The 12867-nt window shown below is 40.8% G+C and overlaps 1 protein-coding gene across 1 annotated transcript; it reads left to right on the plus strand.

Annotated features, from left to right (window-relative positions):
• The first annotated feature begins 691 nt into the window (after window positions 1-691).
• LOC132890864 (troponin I, slow skeletal muscle-like) lies at window positions 692-12136 on the plus strand. Its single transcript, XM_060928163.1, has 6 exons — window positions 692-763; window positions 834-965; window positions 1070-1159; window positions 1479-1652; window positions 7994-8083; window positions 11586-12136. Exons 2-5 carry the CDS (start codon window positions 840-842, stop codon window positions 8078-8080), a joined length of 477 nt encoding a protein of 158 aa, XP_060784146.1. The 5' UTR covers window positions 692-763; window positions 834-839; the 3' UTR covers window positions 8081-8083; window positions 11586-12136.
• The last annotated feature ends 731 nt before the right edge of the window (window positions 12137-12867 follow it).

A 12867-nucleotide genomic window follows, 5' to 3' on the forward strand; every position in this document is an offset into this window, starting at 1 on the left:
AAAAGACCCTACTAATGACATGAAATGTAGTAAAACTAGAATAAACACTGTTAACACTTAAAGATGGAGAAACTGATTACTGAAAAGAGATCAAAGTTAGTCTTGGATGCGGTGTTAGCAACGTTCCTCTTGGACATGTATGTACACATGATCTGTATAAAGCATTGATACCTTTACCACTGAGAGGGTCAGGTCAGGTAATGCTTTGGATGAATCAAAAGTATTTAATGCTATCTAACTCCTGTGCAGCTAACACTGCTAACTAGATAACATGATCAGCTGAAAAACTCATGAGAACTCATTACAAAAAAAAAAAAAAAGGAGCACCATGAAGGCACCATTGACCATTTTTGCAAATCAGTATGAGCTGAGTTTCACATGTTTATATTGTTATAACTTGGATATCAAGTAACTGAATGGGCAAGTGGACAAAGACATATGTTAGGCTAAAATGCTAACACCATCAGCCATCTAACTGATCTCGACAGGCCACTGTTGATTCTGGGTATACTTTTGTGTACATGGGTGGGAATAGCAGATGGGTTCAGTAAGTAAGCAAAATTAGTTTCAGTGTTGTTGTATTCCACCTACTTAAGCACTAGATCAATCGAAACAATCTTCACTAATGCACAAAACAGAAATCGTTACATGAGGTTAAGAGTAATTGTATCATTTTGTTCAATTCATATCATGTTGAATTTGTGTTTTATGAATCCTTCAGAGAAAGTCCAAGATTTCCTCAGGACGTCGGCTTGGGTTGAAGGTGAGAATAAATATTAACATAGGCAGTCAGTTTATACTTGGTAGGTTTTACTGAGTCTGTTTCCTTATAGATTAAGATGCTAAACACAGCCCAGGAGATGCTCAAAGTAGAGAAGGAAGAAAGGAAGAAAGAGAGAGAGGTCACACTGAGTGAGAGGGTTCCGCCACTGAAGCTCTCAGGTCTGTCTGTCCAGGAACTGCAGGTAACGTTACAGCCATCTTAAAGCACTACAATATATTGTCTCATTTTAATGCATTTCCCCCCTTAACACCCATATTTGTTTGTTATTTTTCCCTTTTGCTTCAGGATCTTTGCAGAGAGCTCCATCAGAAGATTGATGTCATTGATGAGGAGCGCTATGACATTGCAGTTAAGGTGTCCAAAAATGACAAAGAGGTATGATGAATTAATGATGGTAGTTCAATACTGGTGTTTTAGACCATTTTATTCCTCGTACTCAACTGAGCATAGTTCTTTGTTTTGGGAAAAGAGAAATTAGATATTTAGGCAGTTTTCCTAATACAGTAATAGAATTGCCAGCTGACAAAACTGGTCCAAATTCAGCATGTCGCAGGATGGTAGTCTCAATTCTGTAGTGACAGAGATGACAGGAAGAGCACCCTCTGATAGCTCCAACCATCAGTCTGCTGTAATAATGCCTTTGTAATTTAAAATAAAAATAATGAGTTCAAAATGGAGGTGTTTCCTGGGACAGATACAGGAAATGACCCAGAAGATCACTGAGATGAAGAGCAAGATGAAGAGGCCTGTGCTGAAGAGAGTGAGGATCTCAGCCGAGGCTATGCTCAGTGTCCTCCTGGGTTCCAAACACAAAGAGTCCTTCGACTTCAAAGCCAATCTGAAAACAGTGAAGAAGGAGGAGGAGAAGGTAAGACCATTTATCTCTCATGTCTATCACTAAGAGCTCCAGGCTGAGTCTGCCAAAACAGCATCAGCGTTGGACTGGGACTGCAGCACCGAAGAAGTACTAATACAGGGATAATGTAGGGCTAATGAAGGGATAAAGCAGAGCTAATGCAGGGTGGAAGCACTGCTCATTCAACACCATGATCCCAGGGTCTTGTGTTTCATCCTCATGTTGTGTCAGTCCAATATTTCCTCCACACCAAAAGAAGACTGTTATAAGTCAGTGCCAGGACTAATTAGGTGGGGGAGCCTCCAGAGGCCTGTAATAATAAAAGGGACTAGACAGAGACTGGATTTGCAATATGGCAAATATTTGGAGCATATGGAGAAGCCATGGCCATTAGGTTAGAGAAGCAGCTTTGGGGCCAAAAGGTCGCTGGTTTGAGTCCCTGGATCAGCAGGAATAGCTGAAGTGCCTTTGAGCAAGGCACCTAACTCCCAACTGCTCCCCAGGCAACTCTGGGTACATTTTATGTCGCACTGGATAAGAGCGTCTGCTAAATGCCATTAATGTAATGTAATATAGCGATATTATACATTCTGTCAATAATGTCTGAAATTAAGTTCATTAAAGATTTAGATTTTTTTTTTAGATTTAATTATTTATGGCGGCACGGTGGTGTAGTGGTTAGCGCTGTCGCCTCACAGCAAGAAGGTCCGGGTTCAAGCCCCGTGGCCGGCGAGGGCCTTTCTGTGTGGAGTTTGCATGTTCTCCCCGTGTCCGTGTGGGTTTCCTCCGGGTGCTCCGGTTTCCCCCACAGTCCAAAGACATGCAGGTTAGGTTAACTGGTGACTCTAAATTGACCGTAGGTGTGAATGTGAGTGTGAATGGTTGTCTGCATCTATGTGTCAGCCCTGTGATGACCTGGCGACTTGTCCAGGGTGTACCCCACCTTTCGCCCGTAGTCAGCTGGGATAGGCTCCAGCTTGCCTGCGACCCTGTAGAACAGGATAAAGCGGCTAGAGATGATGAGATTATTTATTTTGGTAATTTCAACTTTCAATAACATACACACTGGTTACATACATATCAGCAAGAAAGACCGAAAAGGATTAGACTGAAGCAAAAGCTTATTGCGTCTACCCTTATCACATTTCATAAATTAAAGACTGTCTTTTTCTTTTTTTTATGCCAAAGGAATTAAGGAAAGAAACAAAAAGGAAAAAAAATAAAAAACAAAATAAAATTATAATAGTAACAATAGTATCTGTTGCATTTTGTTCAATACAATTTTATAGCTTTCATTTTCAAATGAACACCAAAACATATGTACATATTAATTTTGACGTTTTTGTATTCTGTAGCGTTACATATCAAGTAGCTGGATCAAATTTAAATCAAACCATTTTTTCCCAAACATATTTCATATCTCGGTTTTGTATTTACTGATAATCTTATGTTTGTATGCTTTTTTAAAAGCCTTTAAGTGTGTTACACAGTTTAATTTCATTTTCAAGACCATTCTATAAATTAACTCCTGTTATAGATATACACCTCTGTTTCACATTTGTTCTGAACTTTGTTTTAACAAACATATGAGTTCCTCTCAATTCATAATGACTCTCTCTCTCTCTGATTTGAAAGAACCTCTGAATACAGTCAAGGATTTTTTTTTTTTTAATTTTAAGCATAAATTGAGCTGTAATCCACAAAATCACAAAATTTAAGGGCATTCAAGTTTATAAACAATTGATTGGTTGGTTCACTATAGCATACTTTGTGTATGATCCTAATAGCTCTTTTCTGCAATATGAAGCTCGGGTTTGTGGTTGTTTTACATGCATTTCCCCAGACCTCCACACAATAAGTTATGTATGGAACAAGCAGAGAATTATAAAGTACACTACTGTTCAAAAGTTTGGGGTCACTTTGAAATGTCCTTATTTTTGAAAGAAAAGCACTGTTCTTTTCAATGATCACTTTAAACTAATCAGAAATCCACTCTATACATTGCTAATGTGGTAAATTACTATTCTAGCTGCAAATGTCTGGTTTTTGGTGCAATATCTCCATAGGTGTATAGAGGCCCATTTCCAGCAACTCTCACTCCAGTGTTCTAATGGTACAATGTGTTTGCTCATTGCCTCAGAAGGCTAATGGATGATTAGAAAACCCTTGTACAATCATGTTAGCACAGCTGAAAACAGTTGAGCTCTTTAGAGAAGCTATAAAACTGACCTTCCTTTGAGCAGATTGAGTTTCTGGAGCATCACATTTGTGGGGTCGATTAAATGCTCAAAATGGCCAGAAAAATGTCTTGACTACAACCCCGATTCCAAAAAAGTTGGGACAAAGTACAAATTGTAAATAAAAATGGAATGCAATAATTTACAAATTTCAAAAACTGATATTGTATTCACAAAAGAACATAGACAACATATCAAATGTCAAAAGTGAGACATTTTGAAATTTCATGCCAAATATTGGCTCATTTGAAATTTCATGACAGCAACACATCTCACAAAAGTTGGGACAGGGGCAATAAGAGGCTGGAAAAGTTAAAGGTACAAAAAAGGAACAGCTGAAGGACCAAATTGCAACTCATTAGGTCAATTGGCAATAGGTCATTAACATGACTGGGTATAAAAAGAGCATCTTGGAGTGGCAGCGGCTCTCAGAAGTAAAGATGGGAAGAGGATCACCAATCCCCCTAATTCTGTGCCGGCAAATAGTGGAGCAATATCAGAAAGGAGTTCGACAGTGTAAAATTGCAAAGAGTTTGAACATATCATCTACAGTGCATGATATCATCAAAAGATTCAGAGAATCTGGAAGAATCTCTGTGCGTAAGGGTCAAGGCCGGAAAACCGTACTGGGTGCCCGTGATCTTCGGGCCCTTAGACGGCACTGCATCACATTCAGGCATGCTTCTGTATTGGAAATCACAAAATGGGCTCAGGAATATTTCCAGAGAACATTATCTGTGAACACAATTCACCGTGCCATCCGCCGTTGCCAGCTAAAACTCTATAGTTCAAAGAAGAAGCCATATCTAAACATGATCCAGAAGCGCAGACGTCTTCTCTGGGCCAAGGCTCATTTAAAATGGACTGTGGCAAAGTGGAAAACTGTTCTGTGGTCAGACGAATCAAAATTTGAAGTTCTTTATGGAAATCAGGGACGCCGTGTCATTCGGACTAAAGAGGAGAAGGACGACCCAAGTTGTTATCAGCGCTCAGTTCAGAAGCCTGCATCTCTGATGGTATGGGGTTGCATTAGTGCGTGTGGCATGGGCAGCTTACACACCTGGAAAGACACCATCAATGCTGAAAGGTATATCCAGGTTCTAGAGCAACATATGCTCCCATCCAGACGACGTCTCTTTCAGGGAAGATCTTGCATTTTCCAACATGACAATGCCAAACCACATACTGCATCAATTACAGCATCATGGCTGCGTAGAAGAAGGGTCCGGGTACTGAACTGGCCAGCCTGCAGTCCAGATCTTTCACCCACAGAAAACATTTGGCGCATCATAAAACGGAAGATACTACAAAAAAAGACCTAAGACAGTTGAGCAACTAGAATCCTACATTAGACAAGAATGGGTTAACATTCCTATCCCTAAACTTGAGCAACTTGTCTCCTCAGTCCCCAGACGTTTACAGACTGTTGTAAAGAGAAAAGGGGATGTCTCACAGCGGTAAACATGGCCTTGTCCCAACTTTTTTGAGATGTGTTGTTGTCATGAAATTTAAAATCACCTAAGTTTTCTCTTTAAATGATACATTTTCTCAGTTTAAACATTTGATATGTCATCTATGTTCTATTCTGAATAAAATATGGAATTTTGAAACTTCCACATCATTGCATTCCGTTTTTATTTACAATTTGTACTTTGTCCCAACTTTTTTGGAATCAGGGTTGTATATTTTCTATTTATTTTACAACTTATGGTGGTAAATAAAAGTGTGACTTTTCATGGAAAACACAAAATTGTCTGGGTGACCCCAAACTTTTGAACGGTAGTGTAAGTGCAATGATTTTCGGCTTAGAATGTGTTTAGTTTTAATAAATTGTTTTTTTGTCAGTTAAATTATTTGGATAGTGAATTTTTGATTTGACTCAATAACCTTTGGTGACCACATGACCTTAACTATGACTTAGTGTCCTGGAAATAGCAGATATGCTAATGCAGTGATAATTCTATGCTAAGGCACTGTTAATACTGGGCTAGGGCAGTAAAAATATGTGGCTAAGGCAGTGCTAATGCCCAAATGACCACAGCACACAATACATAAAGGTAGCTAGCATCTTTCTGAAGTGCCATAAATAAAGAATAAAGCACAATAAGGTGTGCTGTTATAGGAAATTAATCAACAATTTTCTTGTAACATCCCGAACAAACAAAACCGAAAAAGTGTTTTATTGTACTTGTACTACAGCAATTTGCCCTGATGACATCTTTTAAAATTTGTTAATGAATGACAATGTCATACTTTTTATCTGTTAATAGTTACATTTAATATTGTGGAACATCTCAAATCAAATTAGTTTCTGTTATCACTTACATGACAATCAACTCCCCAACAATCTCTCTTTTTCTCTCCCTTGAAGTCAATAAAACAAACATTACATTACAGGCATTTAGCAGACACTCTTATCCAGCGAGATGTACAACAAGACCCTGACATACCCACAGCAGCCGGCACTGGTGCCTTGCTCAAGAGCACTTCAGCCATTCCTGCTAGTCTCATCTCATCTCATTATCTCTAGCTGCTTTATCCTGTTCTACAGGGTCGCAGGCAAACTGGAGCCTATCCCAGCTGACTACGGGCGAAAGGCGGGGTACACCCTGGACAAGTCGCCAGGTCATCACAGGGCTGACACATAGACACAGACAACCATTCACACTCACATTCACACCTACGGTCAATTTAGAGTCACCAGTTAACCTAACCTGCATGTCTTTGAACTGTGGGGGAAACCAGAGCACCCGGAGGAAACCCACGCGGACACGGGGAGAACATGCAAACTCCACACAGAAAGGCCCTCACCGGCCACGGGGCTCGAACCCGGACCTTCTTGCTGTGAGGCGACAGCGCTAACCACTACATCACCGTGCCGCCCCATTCTTGCTAGTCCAGGGAATCAAACCACCAACCTTTTGGTCCCAAAGCTGGTTCTCTAACCTCTAGGCCATGGCTTCCCCAAAGTTAAAGCCAGCAAAGTTAATTGTTATTATCTCATCTCATTCTCATCTCATTATCTCTAGCCGCTTTATCCTTCTACAGGGTCGCAGGCAAGCTGGAGCCTATCCCAGCTGACTACGGGCGAAAGGCGGGGTACACCCTGGACAAGTCGCCAGGTCATCACAGGGCTGACACATAGACACAGACAACCATTCACACTCACATTCACACCTATGGTCAATTTAGAGTCACCAGTTAACTTAACCTGCATGTCTTTGGACTGTGGGGGAAACCGGAGCACCCGGAGGAAACCCACACGGACACGGGGAGAACATGCAAACTCCACACAGAAAGGCCCTCGCCGGCCCCGGGGCTCGAACCCAGGACCTTCTTGCTGTGAGGCGACAGCGCTAACCACTACACCACCGTGCCGCCCTAATTGTTATTATAGAAATGATAAAGTATTAGACCACGCACATTATTATAAAACCGAGATTTGAATTACATTCGACTCTACTGTCAGAGCTGCTGTTATAGAACATGAACCAGCACCTTCTGACCAATCAGAATCGAGAACTCAACAGCACTGTGGTACAATTTTAAAAGAAAGGCCATACGTAAATGTTAAAAAAATGAACAACAGTATAAAATAACCATGTGAAGCCCAATTTCTCACAGAAATTGTGACCGCATAGAAAGGATGCAAACAGAAAACTCTAAAACCACTAATGTGGGCGGTACAGTGGTGTAGTGGTTAGCACGGTCACTTCACAGCAAGAAGGTTCCGGGTTCGAACTCAGTGGCCAGCGAGGGCCTTTCTGTGTGGAGTTTGCATGTTCTCCCCGTGTCTGCATGGGTTTCCTCCGCGTGCTCCGGTTTCCCCCACAATCCAAAGACATGCAGTTAGGTTGATGTGGGGTGGCCTTGGGCTGAAGTGCCCTTGAGCAAGGTACCTGACCCCTGACTGCTCCCCAGACGCTCTGGGCTGCCCACTGCTCTGGGTGTGTGTGCGTGTGTTCACTGCTTCAGATGGGTTAAATGCAGAGGATGAATTTCACTGTGCTTGAAGTGTGCATGTGACAAAGGTTTCTTCTTCTAAAAATATAATAAATAAAATTAAATTAAATTAAAAGCTGAGTCCCTCTTTTGGTATTTCTTTGGTCATAACAGAAAGAGGAGGTGACTGACTGGCGTAAGAACGTGGAGGCCATGTCTGGTATGGAAGGCAGGAAGAAGCTGTTCGATGCTGGTCAATAAAAGGTAAATACTATTTAAGATCAGATGGAAGAGGCTCTGATGGGAATGTCGTAAGAGCTCATAATACATAGAAGATATTACACAGTTACGCAAAGATATGAAGTGTATCTTCAAGTGGTGAATGGATATATCATGAGTGAGCGAAGGGAACGAGTGATATATTTTTCAACATGAGAAGATAAACTTCATATCTTTGCGCCACCTTGTAATGTTTTTTTTATATTATAAGGACAGCCACAAAAAAAAAAAAAAAAAACCGCAAGTTACAGTAAATCCTCTAATACTGGCCTGTATTCCATTACTGGCCGGGACTCTAATATTGGCCGGTCTCGCTGTCGGAGGAGGTAAATAATGGCCGGACTCTAATACAGGCCGGGGCTATAACCAACGATGTTTCTGAGATCATAGTGGCCTTACACAATCGTTCCGATCTGAAAGACAATTGTGATCAGTGGCGCCGCCAGGCGTATGGCCGTACGCACTAGGCGTACCTTGGGGAGAGGGATATTTTTTTTTAATTATAATTGTTACCTGAATGCTTTGGCAATGCAACATAATTTGAGAAAGAGAGACAGAGAGAGAGAGAGAGAGAGAGACGTGTGTGTGCCGGCGCATTTGTGTGCTTCAGGAGTGGGCGGGGTGTGCGTGACCAAGAAAGCTCATTGGTCAATGCAGATATACTTTTCTTGCACCACTGAGATTCTCTCCAGTTTTGAGAAACGGAGACAGACAATCGTCAGTAGTCAGAGCTTGTGCGAGAATTTATTGAGAAGCGAGTCAAAAATGAGTAAACGAACCCTGAAACAAACGAGCTTGTTTCAGACTTTTACGAAAAAGTCCAAAAGCAGTGATCCAGGGGTGTCATCTGCTTGCCAGTCCTCTCCAGTATCAGCTAGTAACACGGCACCGGCAGCTTCCACTCCTCCGCAACCGAGCAGCAGTACGCTGCAGCTGGATGCGAGCTCAGGTCCTTTGAGGGAATTGCCTTCATCGACCTCTGAGTTTGAAACTAGCCATACATCCAGTGAATTTCATATAAGAACACCTACATCTCCCCATGTCCCTTACGATCAGAAGTAGATGGTTGCTCCACCTTGCTGACAAATGAGCCATCAGATAGCTTTACTAATGAGCCACGAGTCAGCCCGCTGTCACTGACATCAGATTTATCAGACATAGTTAAACTTCAACCAGATGCCTTAAAATGTGCACCGGACTCTGTAAAGCTCAATGTCCTACAGAACCGCTTCAAACCAGACAGAGGGTGGGTGGCTCCTTCTACTCTGATTTTCGGTAAACTCAGAAAAATACCCGAGGAGTTTTTCAGCGAGTCTGTGTACCCCACGTTGCGCTACAGTGTGTGTCAGAGTCGTGCGTGCGGTAGTGCTGAGCAAGTTCACTAGATTCTAATCGAGGCTATAAAGAGTTTATTGTTTATTGTCGTGTGTAGTTCACATATGTTGTTCAAATATCAGCCTGTGTTCATGGAAGGCTATTGTTCAATTTCAAGTTAAAGTTCTATCGTTGTTTTGTGTATAAGCCTATAGATCGACTCTTCATAGAAACTGCAGCACGCAAGCGTTTTTTTTGGGGGGGGGGATTACACCGCTAGTGCGTACCTTACAGTTCAACCCTGCTGGAAAGGATGTCTGAATTACTGGTATTTGTTGATAATGTTCTGTATACCGTTATGGTAACTGTACTTTTTCAATAAATGAACCTATTTTATAGGTTCAAATAGACACAAAATCTCGTTTTTATTCATTCCACTGGTAGTCTGTTTTGCTCAAATAGAAATAGAGGCCTGCCTCTAATTCTGGCCTCCTTCCAATAATGGCCTGGACCAAGATGCACTTGAGTGAAATAAAGGCCCCGGCCTATATTAGAGGATTTGTAATCAAGAAAATTTTAATTTTGTACCGGCTCGCCATTTTGACAACGTGTGTCTAGTCAGCTGGAAAACACTGGGAGTGATGTCACTGGAATGAAATATCAGGAATTATTATACATACAGGCCACTTTTTCCATGAAATAAAAACATGTATTCTATTCCCTTCTAGCAGGTCTATTGATAGCATGCAATATTGTTATCATATCGCTTATCCTCCATGTATTATGTCACTCTACCTAAAGGAGAATGAGTATGCAGTATTGTTAAAATATTGCACGTTGTCAAGACAACATGAAGTCAGATGTCGGAGACATAAAACTTCTGCATTAGCGAGCGACTGTGATAATTTGTAAACAAACATGGTCGCCAGGTTTGCTTTGTTAAAAACGGAAGATTTTGAGAGAATTTTGGGTGCCAGGTCGCGCTGTTGTGTGTAGCTGTCAATACTGATTTTAAAAGTAACAAAGTAAATTACACAGGGAAAATAATAATAATAATAATAATAATATTATTATTATTATTATTCGGTTTGATTGCACCAGCATTGGCCTTCGCTAACACTACACCGGCTGGAAGGTAACTGGACTGCCGCACTAACAGCACCGAGTCATGGGTCAGCTAGCATTGGCCTGCGAGAATGCTGATATGAAGAATGTGTATGTATAATAATAATAATAATATTGTCGGACTTTTTTTCGTGGTCTATCAGATATATTCCATTCAGCTAGCATGATATTGAACTCATCTTCGACTCATTCAATATCATGCTAGCTGAATGGAATATATCTGATAGACCACGAAAAAGTCAGCCAATATTATTTAAGATCCGTGATGTATTTCGTATAAAAAATGCGAGTTTTTTCAACACGAGAAGATAAACTTCACATCTTCAATCCAATGTGTGATTTTCTGTTTATTATATAGAAATATTCACAAACAAAAAGTCCCCAAATTTATCAAAACAATTCATCGATTTCCTCACAGGGGGTGGCACGGTGGTGTAGTGGTTAGCGCTGTCGCCTCACAGCAAGAAGGTCCGGGTTCGAGCCCCGTGGCCGGCGAGGGCCTTTCTGTGCGGAGTTTGCATGTTCTCCCCGTGTCCGCGTGTGTTTCCTCCGGGTGCTCCGGTTTCCCCCACAGTCCAAAGACATGCAGGTTAGGTTAACTGGTGACTCTAAATTGACCGTAGGTGTGAGTGTGAATGGTTGTCTGTGTCTATGTGTCAGCCCTGTGATGACCTGGCGACTTGTCCAGGGTGTACCCCGCCTTTTGCCCGTAGTCAGCTGGGATAGGCTCCAGCTTGCCTGCGACCCTGTAGAACAGGATAAAGCGGCTACAGATAATGAGATGAGATTTCCTCACATAGGGAGACACATAGGGATTTATGTCACAGTTTTGGTTCTTCATGTTCCAGATGTAGCTAATATGAAAAATATGAGTGGTGTATTTTCCAGTAAAACACTCGTGTACATATAATACATAATAATATGAAATACAGGAATTAAAACTGTGGCATTTAATTCATTCCACTGTAAAGTTTCAATTTGTGCTCTGTTAAATATTCTTCTGAGATTTTTTTGTAAATTATAGTATTTTAATCTCTGTACTTTTCAGGTCACTGATGAACTCGATATGTGGTGGCAACTACTAACTGAGAGCTACATGACGGCGATAGAAAAAAATCTGCTGAAAGGTTTAATCAAAATTAGAGACTGAAGAACTTAAGTACTGACTTCTATTGTGATGTGAAACATTATGAATATTTTTTCTTACCTTATTTTCTAAGGCACGCTTTAAGAGAATAGAATGGTTGCATAATTATGTGTATAATTCCAGCATTAAGTGTAGGAATTGTATATATAGACCTATTAAAAGTAGACATTCATATGTGTGTTTCATTAGAGCATCTGATATTGTTGTACTCTTTGAAAACTAGACACTGCAGTTCCTGTTTCAACCTAGTGATGGTATCCTAATCCCACTGAGCAAATCCAGCAGCAGGTTACAGTCTGGGGTCTATCACTGTTCTGTTAAGAAGCTAAAATTGAACAAGTTGAACATTTAATTTTGTTACAAATTGTAATACTTCGCATATAATTGAATTTAATGTTTGAGCCTAAAGTGAATTGCGTAACTAACCTTGCAATTAAAATCTCCTGCTTTTACAGTTGTCTCTAATATTTATTTACTCTTTAATATCCACAATCGTCCCTGTGTGAGCGTCTTTGTTCTGATCAGGGGTGGGTTTCCCAAAAGCATCGTAGCACAAAGATTATCGTTAAATGGTAGAGCGAGTATCACAATGAACACTCTCCCTCCTAGTTAAGACGCTCTTAGCGTTAAGAGGCTTTTGGGAAACCCAGTTCAGTTGAGCCACTTTGCTCACCTTTCCTCCAGTGAACTGATGTCGAGGTCATTATTCACAGGGCAGGACATTCACAGACAAGGTGCTGAAGAATTTCTGAGCTGGAACAGTAGGTACCAAGGCTATTTTAGTGACACACTCACAAGGGCTTCTGCTTCTTTAAATATGCCGCCTTTCTTTGTTCACCACTCTGAAGTCATACATATGTTCTCTGGAAGATAAGTATGAATTTATCTGCATGTCCCAGACAAGTTTTAACTGCAGCAGGGCGAAGAGTCTGCGGTTTGAGCTGTTGCAAATGGCACAGTTTGCTCTCTGGTTAATGAATATTGTTCTCTACATTATGCCTATTGTACATACAGTACACACATGCATACAACTCTTGTGTTGTCATAGGGCACAATTGCACGCATATGATTTGATTAAACAGTAACAGGATGTAACTTGGTGTACTTTGGTTTAAGAGTTACAAGATGAAACAAAAATAATTAATAAAAATTTAAAATGGAAATAAAAGTAACTGTTTTATCT

The sequence above is a fragment of the Neoarius graeffei genome, chromosome 8 (genome assembly GCF_027579695.1).
Source record: "Neoarius graeffei isolate fNeoGra1 chromosome 8, fNeoGra1.pri, whole genome shotgun sequence".
Classification (NCBI taxonomy): Eukaryota; Metazoa; Chordata; class Actinopteri; order Siluriformes; family Ariidae; genus Neoarius; species Neoarius graeffei.